Consider the following 23791-nt stretch of genomic DNA (forward strand, 5'->3'; position numbering starts at 1 on the left):
TGGAGACAGCCGGACAGGTTAATGTGAAAGAACAAACATGAACAACAAATTTGTCTCGTGGTAAGCTGTGCAGACCTTTCGCCTGTATTTATATCCCAATCTCAGCCTAAGCGCATGGATACAATATAATCAGCAATACGGTATCCAAAATAAGAAGAAAGAACAGTAAAACTGAATCGAGAAATAAATTCAAAGCAACAAATTGACCTCAGAAGATAGCTCTACTGACATAGCCGCATACTCAAGTCCTTCAATATATGTTTACTCTGTTAATCCACCTTGCAAAATGATCCTAGTAGGCCGTAGCAACGAACTGGCGAGAGAATTTCTAATGTAAAATTTCTCCACTTAAAAACGACTAGACATGTACAATTAGCACAAAATGGTGCCGGTGGAGAGTAACATTTACATGGGGTCTCCAGGGCATGAGGCCCTTGTTTCCTTGTTTAAAAAATTTAGGAGTGATTGCTTCGCAAAATGGGTCTGAACCACATAAACAACCTTCAAAGGTGTTGAAACCCTCGATTTTCTGCAGCCTTTCCATCCGATATCATTGGAAACTTCTATACCAGTTTCCTTCCTTTCTTTGCATAAGCAATGGATTTGAGCATTTGGGGATGCCAAATTGTTAAACTTTGGCCTGCAATGCAACATCAGACCAGCATTGAAGCTGAACCAGTGGAGCAACAGTATTTTGTTTATTTTGTTCATTTGTAACTCCTTCAGTTACTTTGTAATGAGATTTTAAGTTAGCAAGATTTGGTGAAGATTTGAATGTGATGTAATAGCTGATATGTCAGCTACATTTGGTGTGTAATTCTAGCTAGGCTTAAGTCATGTATTTATGGGAGCAATTATACATTAGGTAGCTGTCAATTTTATTGTGACATATATACTTTTGATGGATGAAATGGAAAGTAAGAAAAATTCATTTTTCTTCTTCGACATTTTGTTTTTGCTTCTGTTTTTGGTTGTTTCTCTTGCAACTTTTAAGTCTTTGAATCTCAAACTTCTTTCATTTTTCATCCGGATTTATTACTTTGTTGCTCTAGTTTCAGACAGAACTTCATACTTTATCCGGATAAATTGTTACTTAACCCCAACACATATATATGCTTAAACTAAAACCAAGGAATGAAACAAGAGATCAACCCATCCATCCCCCAAAGGTTTCCTTGTAGGATGGCCCGATTCATAATCGAAGTACCTTAGAAGGCATGCTAGCTGGATGCTGCCTTCCACATATGCTTGGAAGGGGAAAAAGATTCTTCCAAAATTAATACTTCAACCAGGGTTTTAGTCTTTAGTGCTTGTCTTTCTTCAAAGCACCCCAGCAAAAGATGTTTGAAGCAACATTAAGACCTGATACTAGTGCCACGGCAGAAGATTACAACTATTTTTCATTTTCATAAATAATTATGAAATTTTGATTACCCCCAACAATATTTCAACATTCTTTTTTATAAATAATTGGTTTTTTATTATCTAAGATAGCTGCTTGGCTGCTCTAAGTTACATTCAACCTACCTCAGCTTTGGGATCGTTAGCAAAGGTTAAGGTTTTGGGCCAGGAGAATCCAAATTTGAGCTTCATCATGCACAGTTGTGCATGTGTGGGTCTATTAGTAAGTTTCTAGTTAAGACACTTGATTTTTAAAAAGTTATAAAATGGTCACTTAAGTTATCACCTTTGTTTTTTTTAGTCCAATTCTGTTAAATCACTAAAAGTTTGATAATGTAACTGTCAAGTGAATGACATGTAATCTTTATCGTTAATTTGTTTTACACATAATATCCATGTTGTTTTAGAGGTTATGTAAATCACCAAAATAAACTAATTTGTTTCCAAAATAAAGACCAAAAGAGTTATAGAGCTTATTGCTTGTTCTGTACTATGAATGAATTGAATCTTCCTAGTACTTTTAGTTAAGTTGATATCGGTAGTTGATTGACTGGCCAAATTTTGAAACTTGTGATGGTATTTCGCACCTACTTTGAAAATGAGAAGAATTGCCTAACATAGCATCCTACAACCACATTATTCTTATTCTTATGCTTTTCCTTTCACCTTCACTCTATGTCCTGTTTCTGTTATGGATGTGTGTATAAAGAGATTAGCTATTTTACTCTATAGGCACTTCCATCGACAGAAGCCAACTGCAACAAATTGCTGGAGCTTCCCAGGATTCCTTCTCTTCTCAGATTTGCTAGAAGGGATCAATATGCAGAAATGGAGGAAAGGAAGTGGCCTGCTGGTGTTCTGGGTACACAAGACTGTATATCAGAAATAGACTCTACTGGTCTGTTGATTTCTCTGGTGCTTGTATTAATCTTGACAATTCCAAAATGTTAACAGAAAACCTGTCTCAGAGGAGCAAATCAAATGAGATTGCTAGCCACTTGGAACTTAGAGATCACTCGGAGAAAGTTTGGCCATGGACAGCAGTATATTCACCAAAGCATGGGTTGATACTGGTGGTAGTGGGGGGATTAAGGATTATCATGCCATCAAGAGATGGCAGTCTCAAGCAGCTGCTGCTGATCCAGATTTCTTCCACCCAACAGTGCACGTCAAGGACGAGGAAGAGTCAAATACTAGTTCAAGGCAACCGACATGGAAGCATGATGAACGAGCAAATAAGAGCTCTATCTCCCAAGTTGCGGTAAGCAAGGAGCGGTTTAAGAACGATCCCCGTGAAGCTGATCATATTAAACACGCTGTCGTTGTATATGTTGGATCACTGCTAATGCCCCTTTATAAAGCAAGAAAAATTGACAAGGATGGAAACAAATCAATAATGAAAAAAACTGCAACAAAGGTTTTATTTCTTGCCTTTCTCTTGTCTTTCCGCTTGTTAGTTTGCAGCACCTTTTTTGCCTCTACTTCATGTCTGGTTTTACAATTTTAGTTCTTTTACCAGGTAATGGAGATGACATCCAGATCCTTTATTAATTGGTCAAAAGGACAAACTTCAAAGGGTGGTAATCAAGACACAAAATTTACTCTGGGATTCCCACAGATGAGACGTTATTTATCTTGACTTTTCTTGTTTTTGATGTGTACAGAGCTTACTATTCTTTTAGCGTTGACAAAGCATACAGTCATCTTCTATATGGAAATACCTCAGTATTGACCTGAATTTTTCAATTTAACATCAATTGCAAACTTCAATTTCGTTCTTCAATTCTCTGTTCAAGAAATGACGTTTTACGTGCATGGAATGACACTTAGTGACTTTTTCTACATGAATTGGGGTTGAATCCCATGGTATATGTAAGGTTGGAGCTTTCTTTCAGCTATTTCCTATGTGACATTAAAACTGAAATGGTAAGGCAAGTTGATTGGTCTGATTTTATCTGTTTAGAGAGTTCTGAATTCGTAAAGCATTAGCATATTAATATTGTATATCATCTGCTGGGTAAGTTAGAGGAATAAGCAATGCAATACTAGCTGGGTGTTCCATTATTTACTCTTCTATATGTAGGAAGTCAATGGAATAATCCCTTTTCATTTCTTGAATAGTATTACCTTGTTGCTAATATCTCTTTCTGGAATTCCAGGTTGGAAAAATACTGTGGTTCTAGACAGTGGCCAAAAAGAGGTTTGCCCTCTAATGCCTCATATATACTGAATTCTTTGTGCCTAGAACCTATTGTGTGACCATAGGTTGGATGATAGGGTTGCAATGATTCAAATAAGAAAGCTGAAGCTTGAATTTATATACGCGTTTTGTCTTCGATGTTTAGCATTTTGCTCTCAAATATGATAACGTAGACGAAACTGCTCCTTTCTGTGGGTTCTTGCGTGCCACTGCTTCCCTCATTTTCTTGCGCTAGCATTTTACTAATGACTACTTTTGTATATTTGAAGATCACGGATCGGATGTTTCAGAGGTATGGGAGCCGCTTAGGTGCCACAGGTTGGTGTAGCGTCGAGGGGGGTAATGAGGCTGGAGCTGGTGATGAAGTCGATAGTCGACCATGGTTGTGGCTGGTGTGCTAGGTATTTATGGCTTAATAATTGATGTAATCATTAGTACCGAAATTAATCCAAAGGCTAAATCTTATTACCTTTCCGATGGATATGCGCATGTCTTCTGGTCTTGCTAGCGGCCTGGTTGGTCTTTCTGCTGCTAGGAAACATGTATCTGACATCTACTCCCAAATTCGGGTAACAAAAATCCCGTGTTTGGAAGCTATTATTATTATTACTATGAAGAACTACCTTGAAACTCTTGGTTTAGTTGCGTAATTGGATATTTTCGTAGAGCAGGCAGAGTATTTTGTTGGGATGATCTTCCCTGAGGCTTGATTGTGGGCAGTCAATAGGCGAGTGATTGTCTGCTTGGCTTCGCTGTGTTTCCGCCAACAACTCTTGAATATAATTTTCTTTCACTCTCTTACTTGGCGGCCGTTGTGGAGCAGATGATGATAGATTAGAGATATAAACTATTTGTTTCAATAAAGTTTTTCAACATTGATTTACTATTATTCTAAATCTTGTAGAATTGCGGCTTGCGCCTTGCGGTGCACTCAGCGTGTTGTTCAAGACGGTAGCTGTCCCTGGCCCCACATCGAGTTCTAGAACCCTCGCCCCCAGCCCAAATAATTTTTCCTTTTATAAGCGACAAAAGTGGCGATATTCAATCAGTCAAACAACGATTCTGGGAGTCTCTCGAACGTCACCCTCTACGTCATTGCAATCGCCGACTGTTTTAATCGTGTAATTTTGACTTCCTTTATATCTGGTCTGAGAAGAAGTAGATGAATGAAATGTCCTTAAGTAGCAGTCTTTAATGTTTAAACGCGCTAGTAATTGGTGATAACGTATTTGCTTTGTCGATTATATCTTTTCGATTAAGGAAATAAAAAAATTTTAAACGCTACCTTTGAAAAATTCCATTCTCCCTAACAAAGTCAAAAATCAAAGCTTTGGTATATAAAAACGAAAAAGAATGTTGTATTGTTAAGAAGCAAAAAATCGAACATCGGATGAACAGATCTGTCTATCGTTGGTCCAGCTTAATTTTAAGAAAAATGGCCGAAGAAATCAATAAATCCGAGATTCGATCATCCCCGTCGATTATAGCAAAATCCAGATCGTTATGGCCCTCCGTTCTCCGTTGGATTCCTACTTCCACTGATCATATCATCGCCTCCGAGAAACGCCTTCTCTCTCTCGTCAAGTAAGTTGACCTTCGATTTCTTGTCATCATCTGCTTTTTTAGGGTTATCTTGTTTTCAGCTTATACGCTTGGAAAAGCAGAAAAGCCAGAACTTCAATTTCAAGTTTCCTGGAACCTCAGTTTTCTTTTTTCTTCAATTTGACAATAATTTGGTTTTAATTATATCAAAAAATTGTATTGATTTTGGTGAAAACTTCGATAGGAATTCGATAAATTTGAATGGGTTATTGAAATTTCAGGACTCCGTATGTGCAAGAACTCGTGAATATAGGCTCAGGTCCGCCTGGTTCTAAGGTTAGGTGGTTTCGTTCTTCAAGTAACGAGCCGAGGTTCATAAACACAGTTACCTTTGATAGCAAGGAGGGTTCTCCCACCCTTGTTATGGTACACGGATATGCTGCTTCTCAAGGTTTCTTTTTCAAGAATTTTGATTATCTTGCCAATCGTTTCAAGGTTATTGCTATTGATCAGCTTGGGTAAGCTTCTTTTGTCTTAAAAGGTTATGGGCTTGGCTTGATTTTCAGTGAGGCGGTTGGTTTATAGTTTTACGAATCATGTCCTCCTTTAAACACTTCTTATTCTCATTTTGGAAACTGCTTATTGTGTTGGCTTTTTTTTTTTCTTTTTTCTTTTTTTGCGTTTGATATCTACATTATAATAGTTTCTTATTCTTTCTTCATCTTTCTCTCCAGTTGGGGTGGATCAAGTAGACCTGACTTTACATGCAAAAGCACTGAAGGTCAGTGAACAGAATGCTAATAATCCCTTTGCCCCTTTTAATCGAACATGTAATTCACTTTTGGTGTGTTATGATGCAGAAACTGAGGCATGGTTTATTGATTCTTTGGAGGAGTGGCGCAAAGCAAAAAACCTTAGTAACTTCATATTACTTGGGCATTCTTTTGGAGGATATGTTGCAGCTAAATATGCTCTCAAGGTGATTGCTTTTAAATGTTGAATGTTTCAGTGCAACAAGCAGTTTGATATTGCATCTTTTTATTCTAATGTCCCTTGTGTTACTCCTGTAGCATCCTGAACATGTTCAACACTTAATTTTAGTGGGGACTGCTGGACTTTCATCAGAATCAGACACAACATATGAGTGGGTAACCCGCTTCAGAGCAACATGGAGGGGGGCAATTTTGAGTCATTTGTGGGAGTCTAATTTTACTCCTCAGAAGATTATAAGGTTTGTAATTTTCTGGTTCTATTTTCTTAACCTGAATCACAAATCAAGCTTTTCCATTGAGCACTGCTCTGGACTTGTCTGCCAGAACAGTATTAATTATGCTCTAAAATGTTGCTAGCAAGTCAATTCATTCTAAGGGAAGAAAATAAGGGTCAGCAGTCGATCCTTTCTAACCTCTTGCTATTTAGAAGAACCAATGATCTCCCCATTGGTTCTTATGTCGGTTATTTCTCAATGGTACATGTCTTGTGTAGGTTACTTCTATCTTAAACTGTTATGTTTGTTGGTTCCCTTTGTTCTTATATGTTGCTGTCAAAGTCCTAATACTCCTATTTGTTTAACTTATTTTATATATGTTTCCAGAAATTCTCTTGTCTTCCATTACATTTCATATCAAGTTGTTTAGTTTATTATTTTTGTGCATTTATTGGATGATTCTGTATGCAGAGGCTTAGGTCCTTGGGGTCCAGATCTTGTACGGAAGTATACAGCTGCTAGGTTTACTAACAGATATTCACCTGAGGGTGTATTTACAGAGGAGGAGTCTAGACTTCTATCTGGTATTGTAAGATTTTTGGATTTTGTGTATGGCTTTTCTATTAACAAATAATAGATATATAATGGCTGCTTTTTCCCGTTCTTCATTCTTGAAGATTATGTGTACCATACCTCAGCTGCCAAAGCAAGTGGAGAGCTCTGCTTAAAATATATATTTGCATTTGGAGCATTTAATCGGGCACTTTTAAACAGGTTTGATACCCTGCTTCATTAAACTCATTTATTGGTTCAGTGGAAATGTTTACTGTTTTTTAATTGGGTTCATTAGATGGCCTAATACCTGCCTATTTTTATATTGGTCAAGATTCTGTCTAGACCTTGGGACTTGTAGTTGTACAATATCTCACTTTGATTTGAAAGGATCGTCTAGAAGCAAATTACATATTCTCCTCCTGGTGCTTGGGATTTATTCACATCATTGCGCAATACAGGTTTCACTAGAGCTAAGTTGTTGTTGTTGTTATGATGATGATGCAGGAAAAAAGAATGTAATGATCATGTAGCTTCACCCTGGTTTTAAGGGTCATATAACACATGCCATTTTATATAATGCTATTCAGGGGCTCATTGGAAGCAGAGGTTTATGAAAACTTGCAATTAAAAGCACTTATTCAACCTTGAACACATGCATTTAACATCTAATTGGCTTGTGAACTTCTTCAAACCTAGACCTCACTTTCAAATCCACGAGGAAAAAAATAGAACAGGTGATGAAATGATCATAAACCTCAAGCAGTTCCTCAAACCTAGAGCACATTTCAGAGTTTCAGACTGATATGGAAGTCATATAAGGCACTAGCTAGAGTCTAGATCAGTCTTGTAGTCTTCTAACAATGATGATTCCTGGTGTTTGAAGACATTGAATAACTTCTGTTTTTTTTTTTTTTTAATTTATTCATGAATAGTGCATCCGAGTGGAAAGTGCCAACCACTTTTATATATGGGGCTGAAGATTGGATGAACTACCAAGGAGCCCAAGAAGCTCGCGAGCAAATGAAGGTCCCATGTGAAATTATCAGGGTTCCTCAGGTCTGTTATAAGACATAACTTGGGCGGCAACCTGCCAAAGACATTTTGTTTTTTTTTCATGAGAGCGTTTATTTTAGAAACTTGAATGGACTATTTTAAATCTGATATTCTATCCTTCCTTTCAGCCTCCTCATCTTTCTTCTCTCTCATCTGCAGGCCGGACATTTTGTGTTCCTTGAAAATAGAGATGGATTCCATTCAGCTGTGTTGTATGCCTGTAGGAGATTTCTTTCACCTAACCCTGATAAAGAACCCTTTCCTGAAGGTTTGGTATCAGCATAGAAGAAGCATAGTATTTTTTAATTTCTCTCCACATGTTGTATGGCGCATTACACCGAGTTTCATTGGCCAGAAGATTATTTGGGTAAAGAAAAAAACATTATTTGCCTGTAGCTTGTATCATAATATTTTTATATACGTATTATATGTTTTGTAGTACCTTGAATCTGGTTACTGGTTTAAGGGAATGGATATTGAAGAATTGATTTTAAGGGGAGGTAGAAAGAGTTTCCATGTTTAAGATGTTACAGAAGTCCGAGTGGAAGCAATAGGTTGTGGCTTCATCACTTAGGCCTCGTTTTGACAATAAAATATCAAAGCAGTGTGTGTATCTTTTGCTGCAGACACTTAGCTGGGCTAGCCAGAGCTGCAACCTATACTGAATGCCGACTTGTATTATGAGAGAAAACTCACAGATAAAATACATTTTAATCGAAGTTAAAATCTGACAAATTTGACAGTGGCAACAAGATGCAGAGGGAAACTGATACGCATTGTTTAGATCATGACCATATTGAATGTGGATGGGCAGGTTGGAGTTGTGAACTCTGAACCAACTTTGGATACAGTAACAAGATTCATACGATAACATTAAAGCAGGTAAAAAATTTTGAGGATATATCCAAGGGCCTAACTAAGAATTACAAACACAATTGAACAGGGTGACTCCATCCAGGACTGACATGCTGATTAATTCTTTCATGAAATCCAATGTGGCTAACAAATTTCCAATTCCCGAAGCTTCCAAAAGAGAATCTAATCTTGGGGGAAAAAAAGAAGTTTCTCAGTAGACATTCTCTAACTAAATATGTGATACTTTTATATCCTTTCAAAGAAAACCCTTATATAGCCTTTCAAATTTGGGTTGCTATATTGATTTCAATTAGGTTGCTTCTAGGTTTGCTTATGCACCACGTTTCCTCTCGACCGAGTTATTTTTACAATATTCAAAGTTAGATGGCATCATCTATGTTGAGCTAAATGATTCAAAAATTCTATATTGTCCCAAGACAATTAAAAGACAGATTGAGGTTTAAATAATTCTCTATGCACATTACTGGCTTGGGTTGATTGCTGTTGTTGTGGTGATACTACCATGACATTGTTGCTGTTGTTAGGTTTTGTTTGTGCATTAACTTTGATTCACAATTCTTGTTTACATAATACTTTTCTTCACCATCATTTTAATAGACTTCTATCACAGCTGCTGAAATTATTACTTCTTCCTTTACCTTCTACTCTAAGGGACATTTGTTGCTTCCTTTCTATTTTTCACAGTATATTTTCTTTAGCCAGTTATATTATATTAATTGTTATAGTTCCATTTGGTTTAGCTATCTTTACAATCTAATAAATGTAGATGATTTCGCATCAGTATTAACAGCATCAATTGATGTGCGCTATTCTATAATAAAATAAATTACTTAACTCTATATATTGCACCGATGAAAATTTCGATTTGTACTAGTTACACTAATTCATTTCACTTAATTACGATTACACCTACTAAAATATTACGCACCAATTAATGCATGAATAATACTAACAAAATATAAAATTACTACTTTTTTTATAAATAATAATCATACTTAAATTTTAATTTTAAAATGTGACGGAATCTTTACATATATAATAGCTATACCATAATATAGTATATATTATAGATAGGTAAAACATATTGGGCTTGTATATATAATGTATTGTGTTATTAATTTTGATTAATTATGGGTTTTTGAAGGGGATTATTTGAAAATAAAAGTTTGAGGAAACCTTTTACCTAATTTTTGAAGGAATTAATTTGATTGGATTAAGTTATGCAGCCTCCTAATTGGGAGGGTTTAAACAGGTAATGCCCAAATATCCTAACCAAACTAGGAGGGAGTTTTTTATGATTAGAAACAAGACTACAACACATTGGTGAGATAATTAACTTAGAAATGTTAAATTTGCTGGAATAATGTTGATTATCTATCGAATGGGAGAAGCCTAGCAGCTGAATTCTTTGAACAAGATTTTAGTTCTTTATTTTATATTTTCCCTTTTTTGATCTCACAGAACCCCAAAGATGGAATCTTTGAGGCGCATTAGCATCGGGCTGTGCACTCCTACACTTACTCCTTTATTCCACCCTCCTAAACCCTCCAGACTCCACCACCCTTCAACTACCATCGTCTGCTCCGCCAGTAAATGGGCCGAGCGCCTCCTTGCTGACTTCCAATTTCTCCCTGCCCCCGATAATTCCGTCTCCTCTTCTTCCTCCTCAACCGCCACTCTTTCTCCCCCTTACCCTCCCCTTCTCGCCCCTTCTCCTCCCGAACGCCACGTTTCCATTCCCCTTGATTTCTACAAGGTCAGTCGCACAGTAACTCTTCACTTCCTTTGATTTTTTTTTTCGTTTTAATTTTGGGAATTGGAGTTATTTAAAAACTATCATTTTCAAATGCAGGTTTTAGGAGCCGAGACTCATTTCTTAGGTGACGGAATCAAAAGAGCCTATGAAGCAAGGGTTTCGAAACCGCCTCAATATGGGTTCAGTCAAGACACTATAGTTAGCCGAAGACAGATTCTTCTAGCTGCCTGTGAAACCCTATCTAACCCTGGCTCTAGACGAAATTACAACCAAGGTCTTGTCGACGATGAGCGTGACACTATCATCACTCATGTCCCCTGGAACAAGGTAATTGCATTTTATCTTCTTCTTTTCTTTTCTTTTTTTTTCTTTTTTTAATTTGTGTTTGGTTATTGAGAAAATGTGGTAAATGTAGGTTCCTGGAGCATTGTGCGTGTTGCAAGAAGCTGGGGAGACTGAAGTGGTGCTTCAAATTGGGGAGAGTTTGCTGAGAGAGAGGCTGCCCAAGGCATTTAAACAGGATGTCGTTCTGGCAATGGCCCTGGCTTATGTGGACTTGTCGAGGGATGCTATGGCTTTGGATCCTCCAGATTTCATTGGTGGTTGTGAGGTGCTTGAGAGGGCTTTGAAGCTGTTGCAGGTACTTGAGTACAACTTTCTACTTCCATTTGTAAATTTTGCTGCTATATTGATGAAATTGTGTTTGACTATGTGGTTGTCTAGATTAATTGTAAATTGGTGGGTTCGCTATTACCGTGGTGTTCTGAAGTCTGCCTATCACCAAACAATGAGTAACCAAAGAAATGTATAGAATGTTTTTGTATTACTAGTATTTAACTGAGGTAACTTATGCATAGTAAAAGCAGCTTGTAGTGAACCTAGATGCAGACAGAGGTCATGCATAGATCAACTGACATTTTTTTGGTTTCTAAACTTGTATATTACATGATACTTGATAAATCCGTTCTATGGAGCATGCAGGAGGAAGGTGCCAGCAGTCTTGCTCCGGATTTGCAGTCACAGATTGATGAGACATTAGAAGAGATTACCCCACGTTGTGTTCTGGAACTTCTAGCCTTGCCCCTTGATGATGCATATCGGACAAAGAGAGCGGAGGGTCTTTATGGTGTACGCAACATATTATGGGCTGTTGGTGGAGGAGGAGCTGCTGCAATCGCAGGAGGTTTTACCCGTGAAGATTTTATGAATCAGGCCTTCTTGTGCATGACAGCAGCTGAACAGGTATTGTATGTTCACTATTATTCATTTTGCCTTCTAGGCTTTCTGATTGGTCTCTTGGTTTTTCTTTAGTTTTAATTCCTTTCCTATGAGCAGGTTGATCTATTTGCGGCCACTCCAAGCAATATTCCTGCAGAAAGTTTCGAAGTTTATGGAGTAGCACTTGCACTTGTTGCTCAAGCATTTTTAAACAAGAAACCTCATCTCATAAGAGATGCTGATAACCTCTTCCAGCAGCTTCAGCAGACTAAGGTAACAACTCTTGAGAACAGTGTCTCTCTCTATGCTCCTGTCAGAAACCGTGAGATAGACTTTGCTTTGGAGAGGGGTCTCTGTTCATTGCTCGTGGGGGAGCTTGATGAGTGCCGTTTGTGGTTGGGCTTAGACAGTGATAGCTCCCCTTATAGAAATACATCTATTGTAGAATTTGTCTTGGAAAACTCAAAGGATGACGATGACAGAGATCTTCCTGGGCTTTGCAAACTGCTGGAGGCATGGCTAATGGAGGTGGTTTTTCCCAGATTTAGAGACACCAAAGATATACAATTCAAGCTTGGAGATTATTATGATGATCCCACTGTCCTGAGATATTTAGAAAGGCTTGAGGGAGCAGGTGGTTCACCCTTGGCTGCAGCCGCAGCTATAGTGAGGATAGGTGCGGAGGCTACTGCAGTTCTTGATCATGTAAAGGCTAGTGCAATTCAGGCATTGCAGAAGGTGTTTCCCCTTCGTCGCTCAGAAGAGACTGCGAGACATCAATTAGATGGTGAGATGAACAACTTTCTTCCTGTTGAAAGTGAGGAAACTCTTGGAAAGCCTGATCAAGAGGATTCTGCCATCCTAGCTGAGGTTCCTGGAATAAGCAGTTTGGAAGGAATGTATGAAGAAGAAACAATAAGTGACAAAATTAAAGATGCCAGTGTCAAGATCATGTCTGCTGGTGTGGTAATTGGAGTGATGACATTGGTTGGCTTGAAGTTTTTATCTGGTAAATTTAGTTCATCAGTGACCGGTAAAGGCATCAGTCCAGCTATGGCAACTGATGTCATCAATGTAGGTATGACTTGATAGTAAATGTGGTAAATAAGTAAAATTTCAGCATAATGCAGCATTATTTCCAATACGTGAAGTATTTTCTAGAATGGCTTAGGACGGGATTGCTGTTAAATATTGATCCTTTTTCAGCCTTATTATTTGTATCGCTAATACTGCACCTGTTTTCTATTATATTATTTTAAGTTGGGAGGGGGCAGGATTTTTCTCCCTCTTAACAAGATATGTCCAAGTTAGTCAAATCCTTCAAAGTCGTCCTGTTTTTCCATAATTAGTGGTGCTCAAAACTTCCTTAAACTTTGCAGGATCAGTAGATGAAAAGTCTTTGCAAGAATTTCCTAGAATGGATGCAAGAATTGCAGAAGGCATTGTTCGCAAGTGGCAGAACATTAAATCTGAGGCGTTTGGACCTGATCACCGCCTTGATAAATTGCCAGAGGTAATAATATGCTGTTCATTTTCTATTCTGGAATTCCTGCAAATATGAATCTTGAGAACTGCCCTAAGAACTGGACTCTGTTCATTTTGGGATAGCTGGTTATGTTGAGTTTTATAAGTAGATAGCTTTCGGAGACTTTCCAAGGCTTCATTAGGACTCCTGTGCCTTTTTCATAACACTGAGAAAACTGCCAGGTTCTGGATGGTCAAATGTTGAAGACATGGACAGATCGTGCAGCCGAAATCGCTCAGCTTGGTTGGGTATATGAATATAGTCTACTGAACATGGCTATTGACAGTGTTACCCTTTCACTAGATGGCCAGCGAGCTGTAGTCGAAGCTACTCTGGAAGAATCCACCTGCTTGACTGATGTTCATCATCCGGAGAACAATGCCTCTAATGTAAACTCCTACACCACGAGATATGAGATGTCTTGTTCCAACTCAGGCTGGAAAATCACTGAAGGATCTGTCTACAAATCTTAACTATGATGTATAAAGCATAAAAAGCCTGAAAGCTCCAATGTGGTTACCAGCTTTGCCTTTTTACGTAGCTATATTTGTTATATTGTTTGAGAAAACAAGAGTTAGCGTTTTCCAGTCATGCAAGCAGTTCAAATTAAAAGAGGCAAGCTAACCTCCTCTTCTTATTGTCTTGTTTGATTATTCAGGTTTCGTGGGTCACATATCTATGCCTCTAATTGGACCTAAAAACTGGGAATTATGCTATTTGGATATAATTTACAAGTCCTTGGAAGAATATTCCTTCATTACATTTATTATGTGTTATATGAAAAACAATGAGCAAAGAAAGAATCAAAATGAATCTGTGACTAAAATCTGATTTAACTTTATATGCCTTTCAATTTACAATCGAGACTTAGGAGTTAGAAATGACAAGAACATGATGTCAACTAGATATATTCGCTCTATCCTCAACGTCTTCTAAAACAGGGAAGGGAGTCTGAGACTCCAGCTGTGAGATCTTCGGCTTAGAAATCTGGGCAAGATGCTGAGCCCAACTACCTCCTTGGGGGCTTGACTTGGTTCCACGAATCCTAGCACCTTGGCCACCACAGCAGCACTCTCCCTTACATGCTCCATGTCCTTGGTGTCTGTCCATACAAGGCGTGCCACTTGTAAACTCCTCTGCTTTGTGTTCAAATCAATTTCCCACTTCTTGTACAGTTCTTCTCTTTGCTTTCTTGATAACTTACTTCGTATTTGCTTGCTCAACATTACTCTCTCACGAATCAATTCCTTCTCACTGCTACAGTAAAAAAAGAAGAAAAGTTACCGTTTTGTATTGAATTGAAGATGAATCACATAAAAGTAATTCCCTATGCCTGAATGTACAATTGTGCGGTATGCTGTTCAATTAAGATAAGCTAAAATTTACCCTGAAGCTGTTGTGCAAATTGGACTCTCTCTCTGAGAACCATTGTCGTCTGATATTGAGTCCTTTTGAAACTTCAATCTTCTGAGCTCTATCTCCATATACAAACAGTCAGAAGGATCACCCTTGAAAAGCTGGATGAAATAGCTTCTATGGGATAATGATACATTGCATGCATCCCAAAGTTCAATTATCTGTCTCTGCTTCTCCTCAAATTCTGAGGGCCAATTAGACTGTAGTTGCTTGTCATCCTTTATTATCTCATCCGTAACCATTCCATGTTAAAGGAAATATGTTATTTGCCAGTTATCATCAGAGATAAAACATAAAAATGTCAAAAGTCAATACTAGATATCTTCATGCCGAAAGTGCAGCATCAATTTATGCTTCACATAAATCTTACGAATAACCTTACCTAACAAGCAGGAAGATAGTTATCATAATCTCTTATTCCAAGATCATGCATTTTTACTGATAAGTAAGCTACTATAATATAAGAAATCAACCTACAAAAGCTGCTATGAAATATTGATTTTGTTTGAGAAACAAGAAAAAGAGAGGAAGGAGGTTCATCTTCTTACCGAGTTGTTATCAATTTGCTTTTTTGAGGGCTGTTTCGTTGGACTGCCGCCAGCGGCTAAAACAGTGGAGGTGGAAATTCTTCCCAAAGGATCCTCGCTAATTGACTTCCACGGTCGTGGAGGAAAATTGGTTGCACCAAAAGTGTCTTCAGCATCTAAATCTTTCAGATTTAACGTATCCACAGAGCTGCTACTAACTGAAGTTCGAGAATTTCTCCTGGACATATTTTCGCTTATATTGTCAAATTTCAGTTCAGAAAACTTTTGGTAAAGGTCTCTTGGTCTTTCAACGAAGTCCCTTTCTACTCCAGTGAAAAGGGGTGTGCTTTCATTCAGTGCTTCCTTTTCAAAGTAAGGTGAAGATGGCACAGTAGAGACAACTGCCTTGCAGCTTTTGCTTCTGCTCAGGCTCCTCCTGCTATTAGAGCTAGATATATCTGAGAAGCTAGGCGACTGGTCTACATGCTGAACATTGACAAGAAAATTGACAGTCCTTTGCAGCTCATGAATTCTTTGGTTCAAGCCCTTGTAAGTTTGATCATTATAAACAGGAATTGATTGCAAATCTTCCTGTCGTGGGGATGTTACTACATTCTCATTCGTGGTAATAATCATGCCTAATTTTCCTTGTTTGTTCTCAGGATCAGTGGAGAAACCATCACCTTCTTGCTTCTCAATACTTGACTCATTCACGGTTAATTTTCCTTCAATATTTTTAGGATCGGTCATGAAGTCGTCAGCTCCTGTTTTCTTGACAATGGCCTCCTCCATGCCTAATTTTCCTTCATTGTTGTGAAGACTCAAAAAGTGAACTCCAGCTTCTTTATTCATCGTATTTCTTGAGTCTCCAATTTCAACGCATGGAACTTCCCTGTCTTCAAATTCTTGATCCATTTTTTCAAAAATCTCCCAATCCTTGCATGGATCAGGCCCAACAAACTTTGGAGTCATGCCATCGAGTAGAAAATCCTCTTCAGGATTCTCAGCAAGCCCGAGATATTGATTGTTGGCACTAGGTGCAACAGTATCCTCACGCTTGTTCGAACTAACCTTACAGGGAACCTTGGCCACTTTTGATGAATTTGTTGACTGCTTTAGCATTTGAACTTCTCTAACGGACAGTAGCAAATTTTCAACTCGAGATTGAGCAAGATCACGTTGCCAAGTCAAATCTTCTATCTCTTTGGCCATCTGTAGGTTCTCCAAATGGGGGGGGGGGGGAACCAGGTTAATAAGAGTAAATCATTTAAACCAGGGCACGTATGAAACAGCTTTCTGAAGTTGGTCTAAGCACCTGTCCAATGAGTTTTTCTTTCTCTCGCAGCACACCAGCAGTATCTCCTTTAACTGAAGCTGATCCCAGGCTCCTCATTTCTTTCTCCAGTCTAGCCAGTTCTCTTTGTAATTGCTTTACCAATGCCTTATCTGACATAATTAAATTCACCTGCGCATTCGTTCTTACCTCCCTAGCACATTTAGCAAACAAGAGAGTGTTTCTTGATTGTTCAACATGAATGCGCTCAGGACTCATCGTACAAATGATGGCTGTTCTCGCATTTCCTCCTAAGGCATTCTGGAGTATGCGTGTCAACTTTGAGTCTCTATATGGTACGTGGCCAGTTCTTCCCTTGCTGCAAAGTGTCATCCCAGTTAATTGGCCAGAAAGAATATATGTTTTTAACGAGTTAAAAGACCAACATATCTCCTACAATATTTGTTTCTTAATAAAAATGAAAAGAATTGCTCAACCTTAATTTGCGAATCACAGTCCCAAGAGTTAGTAGACTCCGGTTTATATGGCAGCCTTCTTTCAATCTTGTACCAGCAGCTGAGGTCTGAGAAGCTCGTTCACTTCCTGCTAAATCAACAAAATTCTGTACCAATAAAAAGAGTCAAATTTTCCTTGTTAAACTTCACGTTACCATTTAGTACTTACAAATTCAATTTCTAATATTGTCTCTATTATTTCAATGATTCCCATTTGAAACAACATAAATGCATTGTCTTTTAATAATTTAATTGTATCATACCACAGAAGCTGCAAGAATGCTTGAATTTCCAGCTCCAGCATATTCACGGGCTGAACTTTCAATTGTCTGCAAGATTGCATCATTGAACATAGTAGTAAGACTAGGCTCAATTCTAATAAATGAAAGTTAACTCAAGTAGGCATGCCTACCAGGCGCAAAATCTGATGTGATCTCGAGCTAGTTTCGTTCAAAGCTGTCTCTCCTATCTGCCTTTGAGCTGAGCAAATCCCATACCAAATTGCATATATAATGTCATCTAGTGAAAAAGAAAAGAAAAAAACCCCAAAGAAACAGCAAACAAATACAGTTCCATGAATGTTTGAGAAATACTTCACCTTCACAGATTGTAAGGAGCTCGTGAAGATGGTCCCTGTCTCTTAGAGCCACCTCAGTAAGTTTCTCCACAACCGTTCCCCTCTGTTGAAGTGAAAACAGTGTTCTAAAAAGGTTATGCTCATACAAAAAGACGACCAGAAAGCATAAAGAAGGGGGGAAATTTGTACCTCTGGATCATCCAGCACTCTAAGTGGGTAACTATCTGGGCTAAGGAGGTCTCTCACGGCTTCATTATATATCTCCATGGCACAGAATTTCACCACAAAATCTCTTTCTTCTTGCTAACATATTGATCAAAAACAAAATGTCATCTACAAAAACCAATACGAGAAAATATAATCCTAAATTAATATATCATTACCCTCTCTATGCAGTCATATATATCCGATACTGCATATTCAGTGATGCCCCTCATTGTATATGTCTTGCCACTACTTGTTTGCCCATATGCAAATATGCTTGCTGCAGGCCAAAAAAAAAATGTAGAAATATTTTGAATTGATTATATAGTAATAGACTCGAATAACAAGGAACAAAGAACACTTACAATTGATACCCTCGAGTACTGAAAGTGCAATGTGTTTGGCTCCTTCCTCGTACACTTGAATCGTATTGGATTCACTGTCAAATACTCTGTCTATTCACAACGAAATTGGTAAACAAAAAACAGTACTATGATTAGAAGACGATCTGGATTCGCAAAAGGGAAAATTATTTGGCAAAGAAAAAAATTAAGCAAGTGGTTCACGAAATGATTACCAAATGTGTAGGCGGCAGGGAAAATGGAACGTTCGGGTAAACTATTCTTGAAAACGATGGTGTCATTGTTAACACATTCCCAATCACATATACGGTTCCTTGCTTTATCTTGCAATGGCCTTAATCTAATAGAAACAAAAATTTTCTCTCCTTGTTCATGGAGTTGCAATTCTTCACTCATTGTCTCTTATCCTAAATTTTTGTTTTCTTCGGGTCTTTTTCACAATCAAATAACAATTTTTATCCTTTTATTTCAAGGTAAAGGCCTGTCTATGATCTGAACCAGGCCCCAAAAAAAATCCTTAAAGCTCTCTGTATTGAAGGAGAGAAATTATGACCTGTTTTTCCCCAGATGTTGCTCCGATACGATTTTAACAAAAATGGTTTATGTTTTTGTCAACGTCGAAGCCTTTTTCTCTGTTTTCCCGCCTCTTAATTTTCAAATCAGAAACGGAATAAATTAACATCTATATAGGTATACCAAGGATAAAAGAGAGAAAATTCAAAATTTTGAACATGAAAAATAAAAATAAAAATTGTAATCCAGAAAAACGTCTCACCTTGGAGCTTCAATTTAAGCAAACGGTTGAGCTTTGAAATGAAATCAATCAAATGTCCGAAATAAATAAAAAATGCAAATGGAATAAATAGATGAAAATTTTTCCTCTTTCTTCTTAAAAGGAAAAAATGATGGTGAATAAAGAAAATAGAAAAGGTTGGGAAAACAGCTAGACAAGATGCATAAAAATTCCGAGAAAGAGGGAAAACAAAAGCCAACAGCGCTTCCTTTCCTTCTTCTCCGCCTATCTGACCCTACATTGAATTTTGGGAAGAGAAAGAGAGAAGAAGAAGAAATGCGAGTAAAAGACAGCATTGCGAATTGCGATGCAAAATGGAAAAACAAAGGCGATGTCCTAGACCTTTGCCTCCTTGCACTTTCTCTTTCTGACTTGGAATACTACCGACCTTTCAAACATAACCGCCACCACCCCCCATTAACAAATCGGACATGTAGATTCTGGTCTTGCTATTTTTTAACCTTTAATTTTCCAAGTATTACCGCTCTCGCCACCCTGTCCAAAGACATTACATTCTTTTTAAAGCAACATCTGTATCCAATTTATCTTTTCAACCCCATTTATATCCTTCGAATGCCAATATCAATCAATTTTTTTTCAATAAAAAAAAACCAAAATCAATTTTTTTTAAAAAACCCCAAAATCAATTGCTTTTTAAAAAAAAACAAAGTTGTTATTTTAGTCGCTCTAAATTTTTTTATTCAATTTACTCCCTCTAAATAAGATAATTATTCAAATTAGTCACTGCAATTAAAAATTTCTTTAATCCACTGGCAAATGACTGACGTAGCACATTAATCAATTGAATGACAACATGCGACTTTTTTTTTTTACTTTTGACTAAAATTTAGGGACTTCTTTATAATTATTCCAGTGCACATTTTTTTTCTCTTCTCTTTTAAAACGCCATGTTGTTATCTTACCCCCTTTCTACATTAGCATGATATGACGCTTTTTCAGCTGAGATGATAGCAAGGACGTTGAAAGCATGTCCTACACGATGTTTTTTCTGTCACCTCAACTGAAAACATGTCCAATAGGACATGTTTTTTTTTCTCTCTCTAAAATTAACCTATTTACATTAATATGAAAAAATGGCCTATTTTGCTAAATATGTTTTAAAATTGACAATTTTTTGCTAATTTTCCTAATCTATATCATGTAAAATTAAATATATAATGTTGGAAAATTTGGACATCACACATATAATAAGGATAATTACATGTTATTATTTACTATCATGATAGGTTAGCCCAACTTAAAAGTGATCTAATTTGGTTAAAATTTTATTAAGCTTTTAATTATTAAATAAAGTATGAGTCAAATATGTGTAGATACTCTTCTAATCAAATTCTAATTAATGATGGGCTAATTAGAATTTGAATGCTAAGGTTATAAATATTAGGGTTATGGTCCCCAAATTACACACAATATATCTTTTCTAATATCCCATCATTAGGAAAGAGAGAGTAGATATTCTCTGAATTTTTTGTGTGCTAAATTGGAAGATCAAATCCCCAAGTTCCAGAAAGTTTCAAGAAATCCATGGATTCAGGTACGTTTCCGCATCTAATTTTGTTCTTGATTTATTCTTAATGATTTGACATGACAGATCCTGATTTATTAAGTTATATTGTAGATTTATTTTAATAAAATCTAACAAGTGGTATCAGAGCCTCGTCATATTGAATCATTGAGAATGAATTTATTATTTATTAATTTTGGATTGATTCGTTTTTTTAATTTTATGAATTTGATATTTTAATTATATATTATGTTGAATCTTTGAGATTCTTGATAAATTTTGGGTTTTGATTGTTTAAATAAAGTTTTAAAGTTTTATAAATATAATCTAGTTTAATATTTGCATATGCTATTCGAAAGATGAAGGTTTATATATTTATTTATAATCAATTGATAAAAATTGATTTGTGAGATTTCTTTCTCTTCTTTTACACAATTATTTTATAAGTTTTGATAAAGTCATTATTAAATTAAAATTACAGACTTACAACTTTTTTGCAATTGAAGAATTCCAATTGAGTTGTATAATTGACTTTGAAAGTTATTCACTTGATAAGATATATTTTTTTTCGTACTATTTATTTTAAATTTTCTATTTGTAGTTGAATATATATAGAATCATCATCTTTTATCTTTATTTATGATGAATTATATTCACAATTGAATTCAATTCATATATACTAATGATTACTTTTGGTTTCTTTTATAATTATTTTATGTAAGTTTTAGTCTTTATGGAATATGACTAAAATTAAAATATTTGGGATTATTTATTTTAAATATGATGGTTATGAATTTTCATAAGTAGTTGCACATATAAAAACTTTTATATAATTTGGGATTCTATTTATATTTTGTGGTTATGGATTTTTTAAGTATTTGTGAGTATAAAGAAGTTTTATAATAATGTTTTTAGTCATGAATATAAATTTGAGTTTACATGAAATATATAAGGCAAGCCAGATTGTTTTTATATTTGTGTGTGTATATATATTATATGCATATCAATGATTTTGATGATTAACGCATGATTATAGTTTATGTGAATGACGTTTATAACCATTATTCAATAAGATATTTTTATAGTTTAATTGGTGAAATTAAGTTTTGATAGATATCATTGAAGTTAATTTTTTGTTATGGTTATATATTCAATTTTATGGGTGCTTTGGTGCAAATTCATGTCAACTATATACATATTTAAATATTTTGGTTTTAAATTTGGTTATATAATCTTAAGTTTTGGCATCTTATGATTCTAAATATTTGGTTAAATTATGATGATATGATTTATTATATGAATTGTGGGACATGTCAACTATTATGATATTGTTTTTGAGATTTATTGGCTTGAAAATATTTTTCAAGTATTTATGTGAATATTTGTTTAATCATAAATACAACTTTGGATTTACATGGTAAATTTAGGATAAGTTTTTCTATTTGATTATGAATACATGTATATGCGTGAATTGCTTTGGTATTTTTATCCATGCCAAAATTATGAATACATGTGCTTGTTAATTATTTGGCTTTGAACCACTACTTGATTTCTGTTTGGTTTTGATATATGATTTTGGAAAAAAAAAAGGAAGGAAATAGTCAAAAAAAAATTAAGGTTTTTGTTTTTTTTATTGCATTATTAAGACAAACTTATTTTGGGTTATTTCAGAGTCTATAAAGCAATAAAAAAAATTAGTTTTGACATTTGACTATTGAGAAAATTTAAATTTGAATATTGATATGTTTATATATATTTTAAAATAACTTAATTGAAGCAAAAAGTCACCAAAGTGATGATTTTTTTTGTTTAAATTATTTTATTTTAAAATATAAAAGTTTGTGTGCATGTAACTTAAATTATGTTAATTGGCCCAAGTGAAGGTTAATAATATTACATGTGCAACTATGGTGATAAACATGTGACGGCTATTCAGTTTTACATGTGAGTAATAAATTGGCCCAAAGGAAGATTTATTATTCGACACGCTCTTATTGTCAATGTTTGATTACTACACCAAGATATCACTTACAAATTAATATTTTGTCCAAAGATGAAATATTAATGGAGTGTCCGATATCTTAAGATGAGGTTTACCTTTATTCAAATTATTTTGGTTTAAATTTGAAGTCTTATGTGAAGTTGTCTATGGTTTATGATTTATTCAACTATTATTATATTTGCCAACATCATTGTATGTTGTTTTAGGATAAATATATATATAAATATTTATTATTATCTTTTAATTTGATTGAAAAATGAAATTAAGGTAAATATTTTGAAACAAAAAAATTCAGATTTTGGCTTTTAATTAAGGATGTCTAATATTTTAAATAAATTAGTTGAAACAAAATGCCGCCAAAGTGACCTCTTTTATGTAAATTAGTTTATTTGAAATATTAAGATGATTATATGTTTTTATGATTCATGCGCTTATTAATTTACCCAAAGGTAAGTTAATATTTGGCGGAATTACAACGACATCTGTGGTGATAAATGTGTGACAATTATAAGGTATTTTATATGAGCAATAAGTTAGTCCAAAGATTAATTCATTGTTTGATATAGTTTTATTGTCAATATTTGATTGCTACAACAAGAGTACCGCTTACTATTAATATTACTGTACAAAGACTTGATATTAATGTTGTGTTTGGTATCTTGAGATGGGATTAGTCATTATCCTGAATTTATTGTTTACTATGAATATTGATGTGAGCTTATTTTTATTTATTTTTTGTTCTATATTCAGCTAATTCATATTCTACTACCACAATATCTGCTAATATAAATTCTATACCCATACTTAATGGGGCTAATTTCAATGAATGGAAAAGGCACTTACTTATAGTGCTTGGCTATATGAACATAGACCTTGCACTAAAGGAAAAACTACTCGCACCTCTCACTGCGGAAAGCACCCCCTATGTTAAAAGGGATTTTGAGAGGTGGAATCGTTCAAATTGCATGAGTCTAATGATCATGAAGCACAACATTTAGAAGCCTTTAAGGGCATAGAATCTGAAAAGATTACTCAGGCCAAGGTTTTCTTGATGAAATTGAGAAACGTTTTGCTAAAAACGATAAGGTTGAAATGACATCACTTATAATTTTTTTGATGTTTGTAAAGTTAAGGGTTAAGGAAATTCTGAGCAATCTAAGGGCTATGAATTTTATGATCCCACAATTAGGAATATTTTTGAGACAAGAATTGCAACATTCTTTGAGGATGTTGAGTTTAGGGGAGAAATAAGGTTAGAAACATT

The 23791-nt window shown here is 35.6% G+C and overlaps 4 protein-coding genes across 7 annotated transcripts; 3 read left to right on the plus strand and 1 right to left on the minus strand.

The window, feature by feature from the left end:
- Positions 1 to 1953: 1953 nt before the first annotated feature.
- LOC108486526 (1-acylglycerol-3-phosphate O-acyltransferase) lies at positions 1954 to 8465 on the plus strand. 2 transcript variants are annotated; one of them, XM_053028618.1, is made up of 12 exons: positions 1954 to 2818; positions 2921 to 3601; positions 3871 to 4002; positions 4506 to 5185; positions 5425 to 5661; positions 5878 to 5924; positions 6004 to 6122; positions 6214 to 6374; positions 6822 to 6934; positions 7028 to 7124; positions 7838 to 7961; positions 8118 to 8465. In XM_053028618.1, the coding sequence occupies exons 4-12, from the start codon at positions 4992 to 4994 to the stop codon at positions 8241 to 8243; spliced, it is 1218 nt and encodes a 405-aa protein (XP_052884578.1). In that variant the 5' UTR covers positions 1954 to 2818; positions 2921 to 3601; positions 3871 to 4002; positions 4506 to 4991; the 3' UTR covers positions 8244 to 8465. The 2 variants fall into 2 exon arrangements, with proteins under 2 accessions (XP_052884578.1, XP_017646112.1); XM_017790623.2 differs by lacking the exons at positions 1954 to 2818; positions 2921 to 3601 and having other exon boundaries at positions 3728 to 4002.
- On the plus strand, positions 2138 to 2771 carry LOC128293131 (uncharacterized). Its single transcript, XM_053028619.1, has 2 exons — positions 2138 to 2263; positions 2356 to 2771. Exons 1-2 carry the CDS (start codon positions 2230 to 2232, stop codon positions 2664 to 2666), a joined length of 345 nt encoding a protein of 114 aa, XP_052884579.1. The 5' UTR covers positions 2138 to 2229; the 3' UTR covers positions 2667 to 2771.
- Positions 8466 to 10020: 1555 nt separating the features above from the next.
- On the plus strand, positions 10021 to 14080 carry LOC108486314 (protein ACCUMULATION AND REPLICATION OF CHLOROPLASTS 6, chloroplastic). The gene is made up of 7 exons (XM_017790304.2): positions 10021 to 10590; positions 10687 to 10917; positions 11006 to 11230; positions 11572 to 11832; positions 11926 to 12886; positions 13188 to 13321; positions 13516 to 14080. Exons 1-7 carry the CDS (start codon positions 10306 to 10308, stop codon positions 13804 to 13806), a joined length of 2388 nt encoding a protein of 795 aa, XP_017645793.1. The 5' UTR covers positions 10021 to 10305; the 3' UTR covers positions 13807 to 14080.
- On the minus strand, positions 13729 to 19529 carry LOC108485153 (kinesin-like protein KIN-7E). 3 transcript variants are annotated; one of them, XM_053028621.1, is made up of 13 exons: positions 18983 to 19529; positions 18423 to 18853; positions 18211 to 18300; positions 18025 to 18125; positions 17831 to 17944; positions 17663 to 17744; positions 17477 to 17544; positions 17328 to 17393; positions 17047 to 17171; positions 16592 to 16928; positions 15298 to 16488; positions 14720 to 14967; positions 13729 to 14590 (listed from the first exon to the last, which is right to left on the minus strand). In XM_053028621.1, the coding sequence occupies exons 2-13, from the start codon at positions 18601 to 18603 to the stop codon at positions 14266 to 14268; spliced, it is 2928 nt and encodes a 975-aa protein (XP_052884581.1). In that variant the 5' UTR covers positions 18604 to 18853; positions 18983 to 19529; the 3' UTR covers positions 13729 to 14265. The 3 variants fall into 3 exon arrangements, with proteins under 3 accessions (XP_052884581.1, XP_017644487.1, XP_052884580.1); XM_017788998.2 differs by having other exon boundaries at positions 14139 to 14587; XM_053028620.1 differs by having other exon boundaries at positions 14139 to 14590; positions 14720 to 14976.
- Positions 19530 to 23791: the final 4262 nt, after the last annotated feature.

Source organism: Gossypium arboreum, chromosome 5 (assembly GCF_025698485.1).
Source record: "Gossypium arboreum isolate Shixiya-1 chromosome 5, ASM2569848v2, whole genome shotgun sequence".
In the NCBI taxonomy this organism is placed as follows: Eukaryota; Viridiplantae; Streptophyta; class Magnoliopsida; order Malvales; family Malvaceae; genus Gossypium; species Gossypium arboreum.

Excerpts from the sequence above, each read along its gene's own strand:
- LOC108485153 (XM_053028620.1), bottom strand. The coding sequence starts at position 18,603 with ATGAGTGAAGAATTGCAACTCCATGAACAAGGAGAGAAAATTTTTGTT. Across the intron at positions 17,945-18,024 it reads TATATGACTGCATAGAGAGG|CAAGAAGAAAGAGATTTTGT; the intron begins GTAATGATATAT and ends TCAATATGTTAG. Across the intron at positions 16,929-17,046 it reads ACTGTGATTCGCAAATTAAG|CAAGGGAAGAACTGGCCACG; the intron begins GTTGAGCAATTC and ends GACACTTTGCAG.
- LOC128293131 (XM_053028619.1), top strand. The coding sequence starts at position 2,230 with ATGGAGGAAAGGAAGTGGCCTGCTGGTGTTCTGG. Across the intron at positions 2,264-2,355 it reads GTGGCCTGCTGGTGTTCTGG|AAAACCTGTCTCAGAGGAGC; the intron begins GTACACAAGACT and ends AAATGTTAACAG.
- LOC108486314 (XM_017790304.2), top strand. The coding sequence starts at position 10,306 with ATGGAATCTTTGAGGCGCATTAGCATCGGGCTGTGCACTCCTACACTT. Across the intron at positions 11,833-11,925 it reads GCATGACAGCAGCTGAACAG|GTTGATCTATTTGCGGCCAC; the intron begins GTATTGTATGTT and ends TCCTATGAGCAG. Across the intron at positions 13,322-13,515 it reads GCCTTGATAAATTGCCAGAG|GTTCTGGATGGTCAAATGTT; the intron begins GTAATAATATGC and ends GAAAACTGCCAG.
- LOC108486526 (XM_053028618.1), top strand. The coding sequence starts at position 4,992 with ATGAACAGATCTGTCTATCGTTGGTCCAGCTTAATTTTAAGAAAAATG. Across the intron at positions 5,662-5,877 it reads ATTGCTATTGATCAGCTTGG|TTGGGGTGGATCAAGTAGAC; the intron begins GTAAGCTTCTTT and ends CTTTCTCTCCAG. Across the intron at positions 6,123-6,213 it reads CAGCTAAATATGCTCTCAAG|CATCCTGAACATGTTCAACA; the intron begins GTGATTGCTTTT and ends TTACTCCTGTAG.